The sequence below is a fragment of the Gobius niger genome, assembly GCF_951799975.1.
Source record: "Gobius niger genome assembly, chromosome: 4".
In the NCBI taxonomy this organism is placed as follows: Eukaryota; Metazoa; Chordata; class Actinopteri; order Gobiiformes; family Gobiidae; genus Gobius; species Gobius niger.
The window spans coordinates 25514932-25538289 of NC_136855.1; the positions used below are offsets into that span (position 1 = coordinate 25514932).

Genomic DNA, 23358 nt, shown 5'->3' on the forward strand with positions numbered 1-23358 from the left:
ATTACCCGAGTTCACTTTGTCCAAACTAATAACATATAAAGACGTAAAACACCACACATACCCAACAAAAAACAGCCCACAGACAAAGGGAGAGCTGAGGTCTTTTATTTATACTTTTACAGATTGGACATTTATTACAAGTTTCTTCTTAACAGTGAACACATTCACTAAGCACAGCTACCAGAAACTACAGTCTATTTTGATCTAATGTACAGATGGGCCAGAGCGGTTGTGTCCAGTTTGTATATGCAGCAGAATGAGAGCTAATGTGATGATCAGATCCTATAGTGGCCAAGGTAATGCTAGTGTTGATCAACTGAATGAATGTATTTAATCATGTACACTTGTAAAGGTTTATCTTATCTTATCCTTTTCCTTAAGTTATGTTACAATACAGGGTGAGCACTGACTTCAAGAGGCTTCAACAACAGAAATGTCTAAGCAAACAGTCTCTGAAGCACTTCGTGTTGCTGTGTACATTATAGCCTAGTTGCACTACCTGTGGCCTATACAATATGCATGTACATAAAAATAAGCATCGAGACTCACAGCTCCGACGCAGACTACAAGCTCGGAGGACCAGCGATTGAAGCGTGGAAGTGTTTATCATTAGAAAGTACACACTGCTGAAATGTTAAAAGTGCATTTTGGGAAAAGTGCACCCCAACAATAAATAATGAAAACAACAGTGATATTAGAAGGAAAAGTACTGCACAACATCGCATGTTAACTCAGGTAAGGCTTAATCCTCAATGTGCAGCTGAAATTAGCCTGAAAACCAGTTTGAAACATTCATGTAGTGGATTCAGTCAGTTTCCAGGCGTCTACACGTGAACCTCAAAGACATTGTGGTCCCAAGAACAGCATTCAAAAGTACCGCCATCACAAAATTAGATCACTTTATATCAACTTTACTACACATAATCACTTATTCTGCCTATTCTGGACTTCAATCCTCCAGACACTGTTTATTCAGTCTTTCATTTTCCCCACACGCAGAGAGAATTCACCCCTAAGTCGAATGTTTGTTTAGTCCGATTCAAATCTGTACATTTAGCTGGTCTGAAATCATGCACAAGGGACAAAATCATATAAGGCAAAAGGGTTTTAAGTGAGGGGAAAGAGGCAAGTCTGGCTGACTGGTCAAAATAATTGCACAAAAGGAATGGCAAATTAAAAGTGCTAAATATGAGAAAGATTTTTTACGCAAATTTATTACACTGGCTTTTTTTCAACCACATCATGGGCTAAATGAAACAAAAAGAAACATGTTCAACAACGCCACACTACAGATTTAGTTTAGTTTAGCGTGCCATGCCATGCAGTTTGCGCTCAATCTGTGCACTTTGATCAACAATGTACACAACAGATCGCCTGTGTGACAAGCCCAAGAGCATGAGACAAAGATCAAGTGCATTGTGCCACATTTATAAAAGTGTGGAAATGGAGTAAAACGTCCCAATGTTCAATGTAAGTCATAGAGGAACCGTGCAGGCCCGAAAGAAGAAGAAGGAAATATTTAGTTAAAAAGTGACTTAAGCACATAACACTGTTGTAAAGCTGGACTGATCGGATGCAAACATTGACTGTGGCGTTTTGATTACTTTTTTTTCCTTTCAGTGATACATGGTGCACGAAATCATGAAATACTCAAATAAATAAATACACAATCATAAAATAATTAGACAAATGATATTGTAGCTACTGTATATTCCCCACCCTACTCATTGGTATTTGTACGTGGGGTCAACCAGGTGTTAGTATTTGTCAAAAATTGCAGAAATGACTGAGCGACGCTAAAAACAGCAACAAGTGAGTAAACAGTGTTGTTAGAGAGTGCTGGCACTTGATACTACATAATCTGTATTTACATAAAACGCCTTCATTGAAATAGCTCAAGTGGGAACAATAGCTGCATCTCAACCCCATTTACTCAACTGGAGCGTGTGAATATAAAATGTCATATTCATTGTGTTTGTACCTTCTGTAATACTGGTTGTTTTGGTGAACGGAGGGAGTATTGTTCATCTGGAGCTGGTTTACCCTCACCTGACTTTTTAAACATGGCTTGCTGGGCTAAGATTTCCAACTCTCTGCTCTTTTAGGCCACATTCTTAAAGCAACATGAGATGATGACATAGATGAAGGCAGATCGCAGGGGTCATGACAGGTAACCACGGTTTGCAACGGGACAGATATGGAGCAAAGGACTTACAGAGGATCGATAACAATACGCTTTTATACAAGCAGAGGAAGAATGCAGGTCGGCTTGGCATTACCTGAATAATAGAGCATTATCAGTATCTGTGCATTTTATAAAGAGATTAAAGAGGTTCTGAATGCTCATGTTACTTTATGAATGAAATCAGGTCTAATTATGGCATATCTAAATTCTGTGTGACTGTGTGTCAAAAAATCCACAGGATTTTGCAGAGACAATGTGGCCAATTAATGCTTGTGAAACATTTCAAATTGATGTATAAAGAGGCTTTGTTACATGTGTTTATTACATCTGTTGTGTTATTTGTCAGTGCCTGCCACAAACTACATGATCGGTCTATTGAATGTTCTAAAAGCAGGTAAATGCAGGTCCTGGTTAGACACGTGTAAGGAAGGCCAGGTTGAGTGAGCCGGGGATCTGGATGGTTTCCAGAGCGAGAGAGGAAGGACTGAACGGGAAAGTGACAGGATAAATCATCTTCGTGTCCATCAACAAATGGGGACTGTCACTGCGGTCTCGTAGGCGTGTCTACAATTAAAACGCACAAGAGAGAAAAATACAGTAGGTAAATGAGCCAAAAAACTCTCACCACCAGGTGGCAGCATTAGCCCAGTGTAAACAACACAGTGCAACAACAAACTCGACAAACTCTATTCAAGCTCTAGATTTCACAGCCAAAAACATAAAGTTATTTTACCTGTATTGTTCGTATGAATGCAACTGAAACTCTTTCCTCAAACTCGTTGACCGGAGTGTAGAGATTCAACACCTTTACAATCTGCAACAGAAGAATCTCCAGTAACCACAAAGACACTTGTAAAGGTGGTTGGTTTGTGTATTCTGGACTGACCTGAGCAGTGGTGAGGGCCAAGCACATGGAGCAGATGGCATCTGCGTCTTCGTCAGTCTTCTTCTTCACCTGCAGCAGCTGCGCAGCCTGAATAAGAGGCTCCAGAGTCTCTTTAGCTCCACAGCCCATCAGCCCCTTGTCTCTGAGCCACTCCTCCAGCTGGCTCACATTGTACCTGCAGAAAACATCTCTTTTTAGTTTGGACACAGATCAAAGAGTAATATGACCTGATCCGTGTAAATCAGTATACCTGATCTGCATGCCTTTGCTCCATGAGCACATGTCTTTGCGCAGCAGCAGGTTGTTGAGGGTGGCGGCTCCGATGATGTAGAACTGCTGCTTCACCACCTGTTTGATGAGCTCCGGGTCCGTGCCGTGCTGACACATGGTGGAGTGGAAGGCGCTGAGCTGACGCAGGATGGAGTCCAGAGTGTAGATTCCCTCGTCAGCGATACTGGACGTTCGCTTTCGGAGGCCAGTGGGCTTCACCCCTGACACACCCTGAATGGTCTCATGTTCCAGCATCCCAGACACTGCACACAATGTACAAGCACTTCAGTTCTGTCCACAAGTCACTCCTAAATATTGTTGTAGAGATTTAGAGAACGTTTCAATTCGCTTTTGTAGCCAAAATGTAGATCCAAATCTCTACTACAATGGATGACTGAGAGCCTACACAAATACTCTTAAAACACACTTAAATAATGCGTTTTAAAAAGGGCTTACCTATCATGGGCAAGAGGATGCTGTCCATGCATTTGACAAGCTGCTGGTAAATCTGAATGGCGAGGTCACTGATCACTTGCCTGTATTCAGCCAGGTCAAAGTTTGACAGGCAATGTTCGTTTTGTCTTGTCGTGTTGTGTCTCATGAAGGCCTGACCAACACATGCTTCTGTTACAATGGTTCTACTATGCACCAACAATGTACTTCATCTTGTATGTCTCACCTCATCTCCACTGTACTGTTTCAGGCAATGCAGGAAGCGACAAGTGTTGGCAAGCCAGAAAGAAACAGTCTCAAAGTCGTCACCACGTTTCTATGGGGAGACAAACATTTGTTATTTGATATGGACTAAAACTTTTAATAATGTCTACATGAGCCGCAGACAAACCTTTAGGATCTTCTTTATACTATTGATGGTGGAGGTGAGCAGAGTGCGGACCTTCTGGTCATCGTTGACATAATCTGCATGTCTGAGACACATGAACAGGATGTAGGCTGGAAGGCCTGGGATAAGATTCACTGCAACACCTCTCGGTCTCAGCTCTGTGAAAACATAATAGTTGCCGCAGTTAATGCATAAAATAAACATTTCCCACACTTTCAAAAAGGCAAATTACCAAGAATTAGGTTCTTGACTAGTTTCATCTCATCTTCCTTCTTGTACTCCAACATGCCCTGGAAATCCTTCTCTCTCCGAGGAATATTGACCGGGTGAATGGGCTCCTCCACCATCTGTCCCGGCGAGGTCTGTCCCTCTGCTTGACCCGCTGAGAAAAACACAGAAGCGTGTCATATGATAATAATACACTGGCCCGTGCAACGTGTAAAGCATAACATATATTTGTGGCGGCTCAAGTCACCGTCAACTTGCATGTATGGGGCCCACAACAATGACATACTTGAATAAGGTATAGTAATGTGAAGTCAAATGAGAATGTGCAGATGCAAAAGATAATTGGTTCGTTTCATACCTCCCATTTCTCCTATCCTCTTGGAGTAAACCTTCAGTTGTTTCTTGAGTTTGCGAATAGTCCGGTCTTGTTTCTCCAGTTGCTCCATGAGATCCTAAAATACAACAAAAGGAATGAGGGGGTTATATGCACAGTACAAGAGGGCACTTAATCAGGGCTAGCCAGAAGAAGCCTACTTCATTCTTGAAATCTGATTGTACTTGATTATCTCAAAAAGAAGAGAGCGAGCTGTAACTGTTGCATGTTAAGGAAAAGCGCTGGAGGAAGTTAAAGCGACAGCTCGGAAATACAATTCAGTGTAAAAATTAGTTAGTCGTGACACGCATGCAAACACACAGATGCATTTCCTGTCGCTACATACAACCATCCGCCGCAAAATGATGACTCGAGCTTCTCTGGATTCAGTCGGGTCATCGGTCAAGAGCTCCTGTCAGGCGACACCATCCACATTAATGAGGGTGCAGGACAGCGCAGTCTTAGTGTACTGCGCTATCAACAAATACTGCACAGATTTGTTGGCTTAAAAACAGAAGTAAATGCTAATGATTTTATTTAAACTGAATACACACCCAATAAAGGGTTTATACAGACAGAAGCAAGTCTAATGCCTTAACAATATATTTAGATACTATACTCTAATGTCACATATTTCACTTTGCAAGAAACTTCATAGCAAAGAAATGTGGTTTTAGACCATCATTTTGGTATTTTCGATGAACTTACTGTAAAAATTGTTGAGCAATGTCATAATTTTCCAATGAATTTAGATTAAAAGCAAATTTGAATCCAATTTAATGCTTTTTAATGACATCAAAAGCCTTGACTTGGGCACAATTCATTGAATGACTTTGAATGCCTCGTGGAAATCCTGCAATCTGAAACTTAAATGTAATGTTATGTGCTTGATGTGAGGAGTACAATATTCAAATAACAATCAAACAGGCGTTTTTGAAATCAACTCGAAAAATAAATGAGCCATTACCATTGTAGAGTGCTTAAAGGCCCTGTACCTGAATAATGAACGCAGGAGCGAGTAAATTAAATTGTTAGTTCCAAACTCATTCCAAACTTTCCTAACACATCCCTAGCTTCAAAATGCTTCACAGGGATAAGTTTAAAAGCACTTTTCACAATCTGCAGGGTCACTTCGCAAGGTCACTGTCACAGCAAGATCGCCTGCAAGTTCATGAAGCTGATAAGAATGCTTTATTAGATGCACAGTATTTCTTCTCCAAAATACTGAGTTCACAATATACAGAAGGACCAACAAATTAATAAATAAATAAACTATAAATCAGGTACAGGGCCTGTACGAACCAATAACGTAATAACGGCCGATAACGTAGGAACTCTGTTGGGCCAGTAATGTAATAGCGATTTACAGGCCGATAATGTAATAATTATTACGTTATTGGCAGTTTTTTTTTTTTTTTACATAATTGGCCTGACGAGCTGCAAAGCGTTTCCAAATGTAATAAATTCTGCCAATAATGTAATAATACATTTTTTTTTTGTTATTTTCAAAAACATATTAAACATTGTTTTGTGCAGTTTTCTCTAAATTGTTTGAGACCTGTTATTTTGTGGGTTTTTCTTCAGCTTTTGGATTTCACTGTTTTTTACTGTTCTATTTTTTTCACTTCTGGTAACTTGTCGTATCTCACATGCCTTAGGGTTAGGGTGGACACAGCAATTTAAAATGTTTTTTTTTGTAGATAAACATTAAATGAACAATTTCAAGGCCATGTCAACCTTGAGCTATTAGACTTACTTATTAATTTACTTTACTTTCTCCCACCAAACTGCTTAACTGCTATTGTTTTTTCTACTACAGTATTTCATGTGGTCTCCCTAACTTAATGCGTAGTCAAGGTCTTTAAATCCCCTCCAGTGGCGCAAAAATCGAACAGAGACGAAGCCGAATGGATATGAATAATAACAAATGTATTTCAGTTGTAACTCCTGAAGGTGAGTTGCGCTGCGTACCAAGTTCTCATTGGTGAGCCGCGTGATCTCGTGCTGCAGACTGGCCTCGATGCGCGCCTCTGGGGGTAACTGCAGGTTCTGGGCCAGGAGCTGCTGCTGCCGGTTGTTCTCCTCCTTTACGCTCTGCAGCTGACCACGCAGAGACTCCACCTCGCCGTCGTAGCTCCTCCGCTGAGTCTGCAACTGGTGCTCCAACAATCTGAGGGCGGGCGGGGACGCACAAAACGCAGAGAAGAAAGACAAAAGTTCACGAAAAAAAATCACATAAAAAAATCTAATGCGACTGAAGTGCTGAAGGGGCCCAGTCAAAATGCTTGAAGAAACAGTGTTCACCCGCAGTGCTGTGACAGTGGAGTAATGCTGTGGAAATACTATAGTATTACTCCTTAAGATCCGTCATGGGGGTTTGAGTGACAAGCTGAATATATGGTTTTAGCTCAAAGGTCAGATACTGCAGAGTGAACAGAGCTTTCATGCTTTATTTTCACCCCGGGCATCGCAGCCGGCACAGCAAACACTACGCCACGACTTCAGGACTTTCACTGATCGTTCAGCAACAACACCTTTAGAAACGACCAGTGCCAACGCTCCCATATGCACAGAGTAGACTAAATGTTTACTCAAGTGATGGAAACATCATTTTAAAATTTAAGAGAAGTAAAAAATTGTCATCAAATTAATAACTGAAGTAGAAAGTAGAGATGCACTGATCCGACATCAAAAAATTGTCATCAAATTAATAACTGAAGTAGAAAGTAGAGATGCACTGATCCGACAACAGAGCAGATACTGGAAAAATATATGATATCGGCTACCGGCTACAAATATCCGATACTGAACCGATACTAGTTTTGGCTCCTTAAAAACACAACTTTTACCACCTAAATCTAAGTGAATATGGGCATGCTGCAGAGGTGGGAGACTCAAGTCTAATGATTTGACTCGAGTCAGACTCGAAGGCTGCGTGAAATCTACTTTGAGCAGGGGCAAATCCAAGTATACAGAGGCTGGGGCATTACAGGGGAACCACTGACAGAAAAACTGCCAGAACAAAAATAAAAATATTATTTTATATTTATCTTTCAGACGGCAGGGAAAAGCAGCTCATGTTTAAAAGAGATGTTTTAAGTAGCCCCTTTAGGTATTTAGAAATATCTAAAGTAGCCAAATAAAACCACTGTGGTTTGTATTTTAGTTTAAGAAAAAAATGATCTCACATATTTGCAATGATCAGATCACTTAATGCGAGTTGTTTATATTAATGTAACGTAAAGCCTGTCATATACCCAAGGATATTTAGTGTAGAAAAGTCATTCTTATTAAATGTTTTATCCAAGAGTTTATCAATAGATATAATTGTTAATTGATCTGTAACAAGACAATAAAATATGCCTTTATTGATCTTACAATGGAGAAGAGTCAATTAAAGCTCGATAGGTACTCAAACCCCAGTACTGGTATCTGTAGCAAAAAAGCTGGATCGGTGCATCTCTAGTAGAATAGAATTGAAAGAGTCGTTAAAAGTACTGGGTTTTACAACTTTTAACTAGTGCAGCCCAGTGAGGCTGATATTGGGCTGTACAAACAACTTGATTTGATAAAAAAAAAATTCTTTCATGAGTACAAAGATGAAAAAATTTACTTGAGTAAATTTAGTACTACTGCCTCTGCATATGCATAATGTTAAAGTAAGTAATATTGGACTAAATATATTAGGTGAAAGAGACCCCATAGCAGTGGAAGGCCATGACATGCTCCAAAGCACACTTTTACAGTTACACCTGATGGTCTCCTTTAAGCCCTGATTAACCAGCCACAGCTCTCCATCCTCATTCAGCTTATGGATGTCAGGTGCAGCTGATCTGACCAACACAAAACACAAGGAAATTTGAACGCACAAGGGGAAAACAATAAGACACAAAGCTTGGATTGTTGACGCATACAATAGATGTTGAGTTATGAGGCAACACAAGTGAAAAAAATGACACGTGAGAGAAACGGGTAAATAAGGAGAAATCTAAGAACAGATAACTGCTAAATGAGAGGGAAAAGTGGAAAGATAAAAAGCCGGTTGTGTCAGAGACAGAGATGGACACATTACAGCTAGACAAACAGCCGGAGATGAAAGAACCAATTTGTGCAGATGGTGAACAGGAATAACACAATCATGTGTCATGAGTAGGAGAAGTTGGAATGATACAAGTCACTGCAAAAACTCAGAGTAAGATTCTAGGTGATAAGTAATTAAAGCTTTGAAAATGTCTCAGTGGTGCAGGACGATGAAGGCCTGGAAACCATTGATAAAAATGGAGACATAACTCAAAGCCATTACTTGCACTGCACTGACATGCAGGGTTCATGCAGACATCGCTCCATAAGGCTGTAGGCTGGAGGCTTCCTCCAAACTTTGCACCTGTAGTGATTAGTAAAGAAGCTTCAGCAAAAGTCTGCTGTTATGAAACATTTTCCAAGACTCATGTTTATAAGTTTGTTGAAATTACATATTAGGTAAAGTAGCTAAAGACCATTGGGGTTTGAGAGAATCCAATCCTTGTTCATGCTAAAATATTAGAAGCCATGCACAGAGAGCCTGACTGAAGAGCTAAAAAACTTTCTTCATACAGACAGACTCTGGCAAGACGTGCTGAGTCTACCGAGGCCTGTCATTTTTCACTTTGTTTTTGTGCCTTGTTATGCACTCTTGGCAACAGGGTGGCCATGCATGCTCACTCAGGGTGCACTGGCCACTCAGCGTTTACCTGAGCCTACTTAGAAGTTCACTGATATCCAGAGACTTAGGCATAAACCTAGGAGATCTGCACGGGACAAATATGTTCACACACGATCATTCAGACAGTCAAAGATAACTTGATCTCAGGTGAAACCTTCTCAAAGTACCTGTTGGTGTCTTTGAGACCGATGTAGGCTTGCTTGAGTTCATCAGCGTCTTTGAGTTTGGACACATCTTCAGCAAAAACAGAGGGTTCAGTCATGGTTTCCTGTAGATGAAAAAAGGAACATTTTTACCTGAGTGACTATTTTGGTGAAAACAAAATACTGAAAAATCTTAATTTGCAAAAGCAGCAGACGTTCACGCTCCATCTGAATCATACGAGCTGCTGATAGATTCCTCATATACTAGAACTTCAGTTTTTAGATAACTGGACTGAGGCCGGGTTGATAATGTGCTCACAGAAACCTAAAGTAAGCAAGTGACTTTTTCTCAATATGCTGTTCAACCTAAAGGCTTTACAGAGCATCTGACAAGGCAATACAGTAGTGTATACAGTGCACAACCATAAGCTCTGTAAGTGAAACAATCTATGAATTCAAAGACAAAAGGTAAAAACAGTGGAAAAGCAATGGCTGCTATTAGAGTGTGTTAATGGGAGTATGTTAGTGCCTGTAGATTCTGAACTTCATCAGAGATGGTTTGATGTTGTGGATGTTTAGGAGGAAAAGAAGTTGACATGCAACACTATGTTGTAGAGCAGATAGATGCGGCTAACAGTGTTTTTAGAAGGTACTTAAAAACACTTAAAATACACTTTGTCAAAGCATTCACAATGTCATGGCTTTAAACAGTACCTTCTCATCCTGTAGGCAAGCATGGATGGAGGAGAGAAGATGGGGACAGTAACATTAGACACACATTGAAGACACAAAAGAAGGGTTTGATTAAAATAAATAATGAAAATACATTATTACTAAAGGTGGATTCAAGTATGTTTTAGTCGATATAAAAAACAAAGCACAAACACACACAATGACAGCAGGACAGATTGGAGCAGTGTCTTTTAGAATGTGCCTATAGTGAATGTAACCGAATGCTCGTACCTTGTGATGGAAGGCTTCCTTTTGGCTGACCAGCTGCGAGCGCAGAATGAGCACCTCCTCCTTACGCACGTCCAGCTCCTCACAGGAGGCATTGAGCTGGTCCAGGAGCACCTTATACGCAGGAGACCCTGGGGCCCCGGAGTTAGCGGCCTTATCACCCAACAGGCTCCGCCTCATGTCCGCCAGGTCATGCTTCAACTTCTTGTTCTCAGACTCGAGCTCCTGGCGCTTTGAGAGGAAGCATTGACAAGTCAAAAAACTGCAGCAAAAAAGAGAAAATATTCTGTTGATTAAAAGAGATGTTTTTTCTTACCTTGAGGGACTCATATTCAAGCTCTGCCCCTCGAGCCTTTTTGAATTGTGCATCATCCTAAAACGACACAAATGTTAAACTAAGTTGTATTCACTGTTCGTCTTTGCCCTGTGTTTCTCTTACCCTGGCTCTAGCCCGCTGGTACTGGTCTTCCTTGTTTTCCAACTCGTTGCGCAGAGACTGTTTTTCTTGTTCCAGCTCTGTAAGACGCTTCTGTAGCTTCAAAGTGAGGGATGTGTCGAGCCCTCGTGTTACGTCCTGCACAGGAGGACACGAATGTAAGAGCAGAGAGCTATAAGTTTGCACCATTGCTCAATCTCAAGTTTCCGTAAAGCTGGCTTACTTCTCTGGGTCTGGCGCCGTCTTCCGTTTCGGTGTATTCTGAGTTGAAGGTGTACTCGGACTCGTTGCTGCTGTGAGTGGAGTCTGTTCTTCTGTGTCCAGGCTTGGAGATGTTCTAGTGAGAGAAAAGATGAGATTACTTTCCACAACCATAGCTTCCAAATGTGAAACTCTTACTCAGCTAGTCAGAGAGACATTCACGACTCACCGAGTGTGCCATCTCTTCCTTCAGGTCGTCGTACTTCTCCTCCAGGCGAAGGTGTTCGGACAGGAGATTCTGGTAACGAGAGCGCTCCTCGTTCAAATCCGTCTCCAGCTGCTGAGTCTCTTGGGCTATTGCTCGAGCCATTTTCTCTATGAACAACAACACATTTATTTATCTTCTGTCTATGTCTTAGTTGTTCTTTTCATAATTAGGGTCAGTATGCTTTACTTGCCTGTCATCTGTTGACTTTGTTCCTGAATCAGTCTGTTCAAATCGTCCTTCTCTTTCTTCAGCGAACCATTCTGGTCTTTGAGTTCGGACACCATCTATAATCACAACAGATACATGTTCTGACCTCATCCATTTGACAAACTGTTACGTTCTTTGTCTACAGCTTCACTCCATGCTACATCAAAATGTAGATACACTACCACTATGTACCTTCTAATCTACAAGTCCCTACTCTCACCTGAGCTGAGCCAACCATTTGCCCTTTTTCCCCATGATCGCTCAGTTTCCTAGATTGAGGGAAAATAATGCGCTGTTTCTGATAAACTTTCATGCAGATAAATGTCATTCTAATATGTTTTAAGATACAGAACAATGCTATAAAGTTTTCAGCACTTGCAATAGTTCTTAAAGACTCACCTTTTCCATTTCTTTCTTGTAGTTTTGAGTCCAGTCCTCAATAGTTTTCTTTTCTTGTTTTGTAGAGACCAGCTCTTTCTTTAACCGCTCTAGTTCCTCCATGAGTGTCGATAATTGGTTAGCTTTGTTCTTGGCATCTTCTTCCGCACCATGAAGCCGTTTGAGCTCACCTCGCATTCGTTCACTTTCTATTGTGTACGAGCTCTCTACACTAGCCAGCCTCTCGTTGACCACACGGTGTTCCTTGTTCTAAAAAAACAAACATTTCTTAGAGACACAAAACTTGTAAAATACTTAACTGATAGAAGAAAAGTAAAGACCTGTTCGTCGATCTTCCTCTGCAGCTGCATGATCTTGTTTTCCATGCCTTTGTTGAGCTTTTTGAAGTGCTCCACAGAGCGAGCCTCGATCTTGAGTTTTTTCAGCTCGCGCCTGGCTCTCATCCTGCGAATGCAGCACTGCAGGTACACGATGGAGACGAGGCAGCGCTTGTACCAACATCGGGCCAACCAGCCACGGACACGCTTTTGTATGATGACAACCTTGTGCTCCCGCAAAAGCTGCAGACACAAACAAATGCATATAACTCGGATTGTACGGAGAAAGACACATAAAAAAACATCTGCAACTGGCAAAGAGTAGTTCCTCTAAGTTTTTACCCCAATATACTTCTGGCGGGCCAGGTAAGCTCGGAGGACTCTCTGCATGGCCAAAGCCGCTGCCTGTTTCTTCCTGTAGCGCTTCCTCTCCACATACATCCGCTGGTACTTCTGGATAATAGTTGCTGCCAGAGAGCGCCGCAAGAACTTTGCCAAGCTACAAAGCAGTAAGTAAAGTATGTTTCAGATCTTTGTGAAAACTCCTGTCCCCAAACACTTTGTTTTTAACTGATCACAGTGAAGTGAACCTCATACATGTTGTGCAGTGTAACATAGTATGTTTATTACAAACCAGCGGGCCTGGTATCCTCGGGTGAACCTCTGGATGGTGATAGCAGCCTTGCGCTGACGGAGGTACTTCTTCCGTGCGAGCCAACAGCGAATTGTTTTCTGGATACGGATACATGCAGCACGCAGTTTGTCTGCCCTGAGTTTCTCCAGATAAGCCACTTGGCCGGCTCTGAAGAAGATCTTTGTTTTACCAAACTGATATTTATCTTGATCCTGGTAAACACAAAACAAGTGAGTGTTTCATTGTTCGTTGTCATTCATTTGTTTCTTAACACGATATTTTTTACCTGCACAAGTTTCTCCAGGACATTCCTGCAGGTTAACTTTTTATCTGGGAGGACATCCTTCTGCTTCATTAGGACTCTGTATCGACTAAAGAACTCCTGATATGTCCACCTAGAACAGACCGCATATGCAGTTCAGCAGCAGAAAACGATTAAGAATTTCACATTCAGTGTGTGAAATAACAAAGACGTAATTTGTCATACCTGGATGGGAAACCGGCTGCAGAGATTCGAATCGTTTCCAAAACACCACAGGCTCTGAGCTGCTGCACCGCGCGTTTAGGATCAAACCTAACAATTATTAAAAAAAAAAAATTAAACACTAGTGAGTGCATCTATTAAATCAGATCAGAAATTAGGAGCAAACTTACGTAAACGCCTGCTTAAAGTCGTTAGGCTTGATGCAGCGAACATAATGTGGTGTCGTAGCATTCAGAGTTTCCATCAACATTTGAAGAGAGTTTCGGAACTACCGGTACAAAATCATGTTATCAAAACATGTACAGGTTATTCCATTCATTTCTATTTAAAGTGTATGTTCATAGACACTCCAGATGTAGTAAAAGTTTAAAGAACAACCTGGCAGCCGACGGTCTTCTTGTGCTCCCTGCTGCTCTTGTCTCGACCCTTGTCAGGTTTGACGCTGAGTTTCGTTCGCCCGCCCGTTCCAGGGACCTGTCCAGTCGGACTCTTGGCTTTCTCCCCTTCGTCCTGGAACAGCTCCACTAACAAGTTGAACTGTAAATATTATATTAATAGTAGATAGTGAAATGTGGTCATTTCTTGCAGTAAAACACAATTTATACACATTTTGGAGCTAATTTGATAATTTTATCCATATTAAATAATTTCTAGGCACTTTGGCAAATATTCCAGCCGCAGAGATTTATGCACAGCAAATCATAACGATTACTTGCGGGTTTCAGTAATGTCAGTGAATGCTACATCATCTATTATTAGTCAAATTTGCGATTGTATTAAAATACATAGTACATATTATTGTTAAATTAATAAGGCAATTATTTCATTTAAGCTGCCAAATACCATATAACTTTGAGGTTATATGAGGAAGATGCTGTGTTATGTGTGTGTCAGGTCTTCCTGCTGTGCTCAGAGGACTGCCATGCTACTCCTTCCTCCAGCACCATGAACAGAAGGAATTAGCTCTAATATAATCACCCATGTCACCTCACACTGTGACTGTCTCTCCCCAAAATGCAGCCGTCACACAATACAAATTCCACAGTGCTGTTAGTGAGACAAACACAGGCACACAGACACATAAGAACATGACGTGAACCAGCTTTGTAGCAACTCCTGCTTTTACCTTCTGGAAGGATGTGATGATGAAGACACAACCATATAAAATAAATAACACATGAAAACACAATGAGAAAAAAATACGACTCACTCAGAAACAAAACATATGTGAATTTCAAATTACCCATTTCATTTTCAGCAAGTTTTATATCATATCTAGGGAGGCTTATATAGAAATGAGAGTGGTTCCTGTGTCATGCTGCAGAGCCTTTTCCACTCCTGTACATGTCAATATATTGAGATGTGAGGGCAGCGAGTGACAGATGTCATATTAATTTACATATGAGAAGCTTCAGTGGTACGTGTATCATATGTCGGATTCACTTCTTCTCTAGCCAAAGTTTAAATGCTTGAACTTTTACAGTAATTCTGCTATTGCTTGCACAATAACAGGGTCTGCGTCACATTAGAACAAACAGGTAGCTTTTCCCAAACAAATGTTTTGAGTCACAATGACCTGGCCTGGACAGCAGAGGGAGCTACATCTCTGCATATTGAGGCAGTAGATCACTTCCACAGAGCCAAACTTGTACATTTAGATTATGATTACACCAGAGGTGTAGGGTAAGGCCATCAGTGCCAGTGCTGTTCTGAAAATAGTCTGTGTGTTCGAGGCTCACCTTGCTGGCTTTCAGCACATTAATTTGGTCTTCATTTACTGTGTCCTTGTTCTTTTCCAGGAACCCATCACACTGATATTCTACCTGAAACAAAATGACAACCATTAAATGAGATGAACAGTCTTCTTGTGAAGTACACCACATGTGCAGATACTGACCTTGTCTGCAAAGTGCTGTATGATGAAGGCGCGGTTAGACATGCGTGGCTTTTCAAACAGAGCACAAGTCTTGAGGTGGGTGTTGTACAGTTTCTGTGCCCAGGAGTCATCAGACCCTTTGGGCATCTGGATTCAAAGAAAAAGTAAAACATGATAAAAATGCTAAATAACATTTAAATCAAATGCATCACAAATAACAAGAATATTGCTACAATATTGTATTGCGAATGGTAAATCTTCTGGACTGCCTGAAAAGTTTTTTATTATTAACCAATTGTATACATGTGCATGTATACAACATATATTACATGTATACATCTGGTTAATAATTAATTCTCGCTCTCCAACAGTGGCTAGGTTTACATGGTCAGAAAATTCAGATAACTGGAGAAATCAGATAACCCAATAATCAGATCTGATGCGTTTATATTCAGATAATCAAAGACTGTGGGTGTCATGATGTGCCAGTGCAGATTTGGATTTTTTGAGAAATTGAATTATCTCCCCTCTCCTTCCTCCATCTCCATCTGCAAAACCAGGTGGCGATGCTTGAAAATGATTGCGCCTCCATCTTTGGACAGTCAAAGTTCTCCACGTGGCATTACACCACCTGTGCATGACAGCCTAGAGGAGACGGCACAGGAGCTCATGGGCCAGGGGTCAAACCAGTTAACTGTGCATTATTTCTTTTCCCAGTAATAATAGTGATCTCTCAGTGATCACAAAAATAAAACTGAGCTTTAACCTTTACAATGGATCAAAGGGAAGAGCACATACAGGCAGTTCTGTATAATAATCAATCAACGGTCAACCTTCTCTTTAAACACATTTGGGTTAATTTTATGGATTTAGTCATGCAGTTTGCATGTCTCTTCATGTAAATAGAGAAAACGACCAAACTGCTTTAGTGGTGAAAACTTTGAATCAACTGGCAAGGATGAAGGATTAGTAACTTTCACACCTTTAAGCCATCAAAACAGCACAGCACTGCTGGCCAGGATCAGGCTGCTTGCTTTTGTCTTAGTCGCATAGTATTTAACTACTCCCAGGTTTGGATCTCCAAAATTAGGGATTAGGGATTAGCATAGTATTTTTATCTGTCCTAATTCTTCCCAAATTCTCTTAAAAAAATGTAAGTATGTGAGTCAAGTATTTCTACTGCCCAGAATATAACTATACTATAAACATTAAACAATACCTTGCACTCTTCATCCAGGAGGTCAAGGATACCCATTTTAGCCTCAATAAGATTAATGCAGGGTTGATTGTCATAGAAATCAATGAGAGTCCAGGGAATCTGCTCCTTCATGTACTCCTCCTGCTCCAACTTGAAGACGTGCTGTAAACGCAAACAAGAGTCATCTTCTGCAATCTTCCAAAGAGTCCAGCTGACAATACACTGAACACTATGGATCACTCACCATGTTGAACTGTTGCTGGAGTTTCTCATTTGCATAGTTTATACAAAACTGCTCAAAGCTATTGATGTCAAATGTCTCAAACCTTAGAGTGAGAGCAAATATGTATAATTTACTACTTTTTAGTAAAGCATTGCCTGTTTAATGGGGCAGTCTAATGGGAAACATTTATTAATATGTGCAGAAAAAAACACTCACCCGTAGATGTCGAGGACCCCAATGAAAGAGTGTTGCTTGACATTTGCTATCAGCGCCTTATTCACATGCTCCACAATCCAGTTAAATAGCTTGGCGTATATATGTTTAGACAGGGCATCTCGGGCATTGGTAGCTTGAAGACGCGGTAGAGTTTTGACATATGTCTCTGTAGCGGTCTTCAGCCTCCTGTGACATAGCCATTGGGACATGTCCTGGTAACTGACACCCACCAGCTCACAGAACGCCGTCAGGTGGCTGTTGTTTGGCTAAGGCAAAAATCATAAAGGAATCAGAGATGGCACTTACTTACACATCATCTGTGGATAGGCACAGTGCAAAACATTAAATACTTACAGGTATGACACTGCTGTCTGAATCCCTGTCTTTTATCTCCACATTTCCCAAATGAAGAATAGCAGCCAGCACCTGAAACAGGCCCATCTGATATGACTCATTAATCCCTGTGAAAGGAAACACGCACATAATAAGAGAAACATTCAACACTTTCACAAATGTGTCGTGAACAGTTTCTTTCACAATTTGTATCATAAAACAAGCATTGTGTTAAATCACATATGAACATTTTAGCGTGCATTCTTTACCTAATAAAGTAAAGGCATTTCGAGTTGTACAGAGCTCCTTGGCATCATCCACTCCATCAATAACTGGGTTATGTCCTTGCCTTGTGTAGAGGAACTCATTTGCGCGCCCTGATTTAAAAAGGAAAAAGCATGTAAGCACAGGAATATACTTCAGTTTTGTGCTTTGAACTATTATCTTATATACATAGCATGATCAGCTAACCCTCACTCCACAAACAAAAGCAATGAATACATGAAATTTAACTTGCGTCCATAAATGAATTTGATTTCAAAACTTCCCAAATGTCGCCTAGCAACAAGCGTTTCGTCTTATGTGAAATGGTTCCATTGGGCGAGCCAGGAAGTCAGCGGGAAAGCAAGGGCCCACAGCTGTCCATCGGGGAGTGTGGATATGCACGAGAGAATCGCGGCCATGACAGAGCAGTGCGCAGGTGCAGCTACGCAGGGGGAGCCGCATGTGTCCTGCTCCTGCTACTTAATCTGAATCATCTGAGCTCCATGTGTGGCTGCTATAGACTCACAACTGAACACTCCATTAGGTTAAAAGACTAGCCTCGAGCCTCAACTTTAAACCACAGGGCTGTTGCAATGTTATGATGCCACATGAACACAACACATGGTCAAATGTAATGGTTTCTGCAGTAAATTTAACTACAGTAAATAGCTTTCGCACAAAAGACTTACCTAACTTCAATGCCTTTAATTCCGGCAGATGAGCGGAGGCGCAGAGTTGATAAAAAACATGGTAATTTCTTTCCTCTTCAGCCTAAACAAAAGACACAGCACGATGAGAACAAAGCAACGGTTACAAAAGCATGTTTCAAGATGAGGCAGATAAACAGAAACAGCTGGTGATGAACAGTGTTGCTGCTGCTTCAAGGAAACAGATATGGAGTGCTTGAAAAGAGATTAATGTCTCTCTAATGTAAAAGAATCAGTGGGGCAATGATGTGATGACTTCTACTATGTTTTAACCACGTACACTTGATACTTTTTCAAAGACGTACCCACAGTTGCAGCCTTTATCCTTATCTCTGTGCTGCTCTAACGTTACTGTGTTTGAATACAGCCAGCAAATACACACAAAGGTGCGCACCTACCCACACCTACGAAAGGGCGGCATCAGGCATGTGAAAAATGAAGATAGCGAGGCAGCCAAGAGTGTCCTGTAACATCACAATCCCTCAGGAGCAACTGCGTAACGTGTCATGTGCTCTGATGCCAGATCCAAGTTTAAAAATGAAGCCAAAATGCCTTTGAAATACAGAAGTAATAACTGGCACACTTGGTATGAGGACAACATTCCTCAGGGAAAGGTCACAATCTATTACATAAGAACCTGTTCGGCAGTAAAAGGCATAAAACAAAGATGTACGCTGCAGTGCGGGTGGCTGTAAAAGTAACGTGCTTTGTTGTCTGCTACTTGTCGGTGTAAAGAAGGAAATTACAGCCACATAGTTCTGCTGCTCTACTGGAAACCAAGAGTGTGTTCACAAGTCGATTCAGTGGAGCTGATTGTCTGGCAGCTTTGGTTGTGCATGTCTGGATGACTGCACACTCACCACACATGATAGTGTAATCCCGTACGAAGTTTAAGGTATTTTAGAGTCTGCTGAATGACATCACGCTGTAGACCTTTAAAGCTGCATTGTGCAACTTTTGTGGAGAAAAAAGTTGATATTTGTGCGTATTTGACCTTGTAGTGACCCAGCGGCTGTATGAGTGGTCAGCATGGCGCCTTTACTTTCCATCACAGTGGCCTCTAGGACGCTCCAGGATCAATTGTTTTGACGGTTTTTAATGCGGACCGACCCTCTCACCAGAAAACCTACAGAACAATTGATCCTGGAGCATTGTAGAGGCCACCGTGATCGAAAGTAAAGGCTCTATGCTGACCACTCATACTGCTGCTGGGTCACTGGAAGGTCAACTACACACAAATATGAACTTTTTGTTTTTCCTGCACAAAAAGTTGCCTAATGCACCTTAAAGCAGTACTAAGTAACTCTTCCCCCTAGAGGCCATAAGTGCAACTGCAGGTGTAGTAGCAAGTTACGATTTTTTAATTTATTAATTGTCTTGGAGAGTAAATACTACGCTGACAGGAAAGGCGAAGGGAGAGAGGGTTACTGTACATCCAATTATACAATCGAAATATTTTTTTTCACTCAAACTTGGCTGTAAATACTGTTTAAAGTGACGTTAGCCCGCAGTTAGCTTTGCCCGTTAGCATGTTAGCTTCTTCTTCGTGATTACATTAGTGTGTGTTGCTTTCTCCGCACCGGGGGCAGTCAAGTTGCAAACATGGTTTTCTGGCCAGAGACACCAGGGGGAGATGAAAGACCCTCCAATCATCCCATAAACACTTGTATTACCCCCACAGGGGCTACGAAAAGAATTTATTAAGGTAAATAAGTTACTTAGTACTGCTTTAAACATAGCAACATTTCCTTAACTAAACATTTTTTCAACAGTGTCCTCACAGAAGCACAAAATCGTCGTGAACTCACCTGGAACACCACTCGTGATTTCTCTAGAAGATATGTCCTCATGTTGGCACCTATAATGCGGTAGCGGTTATCGAAGCCAATTTCTATATATTTCCCAAATCGACTGCTGTTGTCGTTCCTGGTGGTTTTTGCGTTCCCAATGGCCTGCATGACAAACAAAAGAGGCAAGCAGATTTCAGAAACCAACTGGACCGTAAATTTAAATTTGCACTTCCTATCCAGTCTATGATACATTAAATAATCCTCTACAATTGATCCTGTACTTAACATTTATTGCTTGCTTTGTGGTCTTCTCTAGCTTCATAAGAATTGATTGGTCTCACAGTATAAGTCATCATTTTTACTCCAATCTATCATGATAAGAACGCTTAAACATTAATTTCAGTTGTGTGGTGAAAAATCTTCAAAGGACGTGTGTGAGTGTGTATGTGCTTTGACATTTTGTTTTAGTTCCTTGTTGTTTACGTATGTGAATGTCTGAAGCAACATGACTGCTGAAAAGGAGCACTTGTATTCATGCCTGCAGCTGGCTTGTAATTGGTCAGAGCAAAATGAATGTAGGGACTGGAAAAACGGATGGAAAGAAAAGGGTGGGTGTCTGTGTGGGGATGCAGCAGGAGAGACTACGATGGAGACATTTGAAGAGTTCACCAGCTACGAGCCAACGGAAAGAAATACTCAAACGCGCAAAACAAATGCATGACCGAAAGCTTTCCTGCATCCGTATTACGCGTGGAAATGGTAGTGGAGGAGGGCCTTGAACAGAGTGAGAGTCCATCATGAAACGGATGATCTTGGGTTTTGTCTTAATCCTGGGTCAAATTGGTGTGGCCAAAGTCAGTCATTTTGTTTCACCCCTTAACCACCTTAACCAAGTGCAGTTCAGCTTTACCCAAATCTAAAAACATACAGCCTATAGGCCAGAGTAACACCTCATTTGAAAGCTAAGACCTACAAAACTCATCTAAACGGATCAATTTCTTCATGTTGTTGTCGGGTTTTTGTCACTTTTCTAAGGCTTTTTTTGCTGCATTTTTTCATATTTGTGTTTTCGTCGCTCTTTTGTTGGATTTTGACATTTTTTCAAGAAGCTTTTAGATTTGGGTAAAGCCAAACTGGAGAAAATGGGCTTGGTTGACAGGTTAACTAGCTACAAATCGTTTAAAATGACTATGACTAAAACACTATTGATAACTTACTGTACTCGGTTTGAACTCTCAGTCAACACAATTCGATAGTGCTTTTGATTTTGTTCTTAGCGGCCATAAGCGCTCCACCGTTTGATAGTGTGGGATCATATATCAGTTTAGCACTCACCTCCATGATGGGGTTGGAGGCCAGCACTTTCTGCTCGATGTTGGCTTCACTGGTCGACCCGCTGACTGTGGCGAAATATCTCATGGCGTATTTGGCAGAAACGGTCTTCCCAGCTCCAGATTCGCCGCTTACAATGATCGACTGGTTTCTCTCGTCCCTGTCCAAAAATCAGAAACATGTTGTGTGACGTGTGATAGACACATACTCATTCAAACGGGGCAAGGTGGCTGAAATGTTCTACAAAAGGATACAGGAGCTGTACATACTTGCAGTAACTGGAATAAACCACCAAAACTTTGGTTTCTTAGGTAACTACTCCACCTGGCTTCAAATTACTTAACCAGGAAAGCCCCACTAAAATTTGATATCTCTTTTTCAAGGGACTCTTGGCCCCAGAGGGAACCCCATTGAACATGTTTTAGTGGTAAGGCTAATGGCCGCGTGTTACACTGCTTTATGACTGCGACGCTAGGGGCCGCCATTGCTTGCCATTGCTGCAGTACCTCCATATGGGGGCGGCAAAACAAGCTAGTTTTCCATTAGCTAGCTTTGCACTTTATACATGTTTTAAGCAACTGTAAAGCCTGGTCTCTATTTTTCTTTTTCTTTCTACCGCTAGATATTGCTATTGCTATTGAAGAAACCAGACTGGTTTTCGGAAGGTACATTTTCTCGTATACTAATGAGGGCTGAACTTTGATTGACAGGCCGTTAGAATTAGAGCTAATGGACTACGTGCCGAGTCTAAAGTGAAGATCCCGCCCAAATTCCCTTTTTAGGAACATGCTCCGGCAGCGCAGGGTAGCAGAAGTCTGTAAATCCGCCATTGTTTCCCTTTCGAACGTGGTCATGATGGTAAACGGGGAGAAGTGAGGAGACGGAATAGATGGAGTCTATCATTTATTATGTCTTTAGGGCACAACGGCGCACCTTTGAGCCCCCGGCTGTTCACGTTGTACACTCTTGACCTTGTAGCATCTCATGATAAAAATGTGCTAGACATATATGCCAATGATACAACCATCATTGGGCTCATCAGTTCAAATGATGAATCTCATTATCGCGAGGAGGTGGACAACGTTGTTCTATGGAGTAAAAAAAACAACTTGCTTTTGAACACTTAAAAAACGTGTGCATTTGTTATTGATTTTTGTCACAATATGAATCAGTTGCCTTTTAATATCCATGATTCAGATGTACAGACTGGTGAGAAATGTAAATTCCTGGGTGTGACTCTTTCTCATGACTTGAACTGGAGCTCTAACATTAGGCTACTAACATTGCTAGGAAAGCGAGACAGCACCTCTTCTTTTTACACAGGCTTCGACAGTTTACTCAAAATACAAAGATTCTTTTGAACTTTTACTGCGTGATTGAGAGTGTCCTAACCACTTGTATTACTGTGTGGTTTGGTAATCTCACTCTAAAAGAGAAGAAGGCTTTGAACCACTTTTTTGAGATGCTTCCTTCAGGGAAAAGTGATCGCTCTGTCAAATGTTCTACTGCTATTTCAACAATTTCTGTCCTCAAGCTGTGCTCACTTTAAACAAAGCACTTTAAATTATTGTATGGACTTTTATTGTATAGCATTTTACCCTTGAGCTTTTTATGGGAAATTTGTTTGTTTGTTGTTTTTATGCTGTGTCCTTTTATGTGTTGCTGACGTTGCACTTTGAGCTCCTTGCCCTCTTTTTTGCAATGTGGTTTTATGCTGCAAATGCCAAATAAACTGAATCGGAATCTGAAATAAAGGAAACCTTCACAGATTACGAAGAGAACGAAACTCTACACAGAAAAGCCCCACCAGATCCAGGAATCAAACACAGGACCTCTGAGGCAAGAGCACTAAATGTTGTGCCATGAGCTGTTATTTCCCCTGTCT

General features: G+C 41.1%; 1 protein-coding gene across 1 annotated transcript in view; it reads right to left on the reverse strand.

Moving 5' to 3' along the window:
- Window positions 1–96: 96 nt before the first annotated feature.
- Window positions 97–23358, reverse strand: part of myo5aa (myosin VAa) — a 34561-nt gene continuing 11299 nt past the window's right edge. The window contains exons 5-39 of the mRNA XM_079554965.1: window positions 21477–21633; window positions 20160–20303; window positions 18334–18415; window positions 17650–17757; window positions 17402–17508; window positions 17048–17313; window positions 16853–16934; window positions 16630–16770; window positions 15432–15557; window positions 15274–15357; window positions 13913–14071; window positions 13705–13802; window positions 13538–13624; window positions 13337–13445; window positions 13051–13262; window positions 12759–12915; window positions 12420–12659; window positions 12100–12348; window positions 11684–11777; window positions 11455–11600; window positions 11248–11361; window positions 11028–11162; window positions 10905–10961; window positions 10592–10819; window positions 9653–9753; window positions 6755–6953; window positions 4769–4862; window positions 4415–4564; window positions 4186–4340; window positions 4021–4110; window positions 3798–3948; window positions 3322–3604; window positions 3072–3246; window positions 2919–2999; window positions 97–2749 (exon numbers count right to left, since the gene is read on the reverse strand). Of these exons, the coding sequence (XP_079411091.1) occupies window positions 2597–2749; window positions 2919–2999; window positions 3072–3246; window positions 3322–3604; window positions 3798–3948; window positions 4021–4110; window positions 4186–4340; window positions 4415–4564; window positions 4769–4862; window positions 6755–6953; window positions 9653–9753; window positions 10592–10819; window positions 10905–10961; window positions 11028–11162; window positions 11248–11361; window positions 11455–11600; window positions 11684–11777; window positions 12100–12348; window positions 12420–12659; window positions 12759–12915; window positions 13051–13262; window positions 13337–13445; window positions 13538–13624; window positions 13705–13802; window positions 13913–14071; window positions 15274–15357; window positions 15432–15557; window positions 16630–16770; window positions 16853–16934; window positions 17048–17313; window positions 17402–17508; window positions 17650–17757; window positions 18334–18415; window positions 20160–20303; window positions 21477–21633 (5014 nt within the window). The 3' untranslated portion in view covers window positions 97–2596. The remainder of the gene's footprint in view (window positions 2750–2918; window positions 3000–3071; window positions 3247–3321; window positions 3605–3797; window positions 3949–4020; window positions 4111–4185; window positions 4341–4414; window positions 4565–4768; window positions 4863–6754; window positions 6954–9652; window positions 9754–10591; window positions 10820–10904; window positions 10962–11027; window positions 11163–11247; window positions 11362–11454; window positions 11601–11683; window positions 11778–12099; window positions 12349–12419; window positions 12660–12758; window positions 12916–13050; window positions 13263–13336; window positions 13446–13537; window positions 13625–13704; window positions 13803–13912; window positions 14072–15273; window positions 15358–15431; window positions 15558–16629; window positions 16771–16852; window positions 16935–17047; window positions 17314–17401; window positions 17509–17649; window positions 17758–18333; window positions 18416–20159; window positions 20304–21476; window positions 21634–23358) is intronic.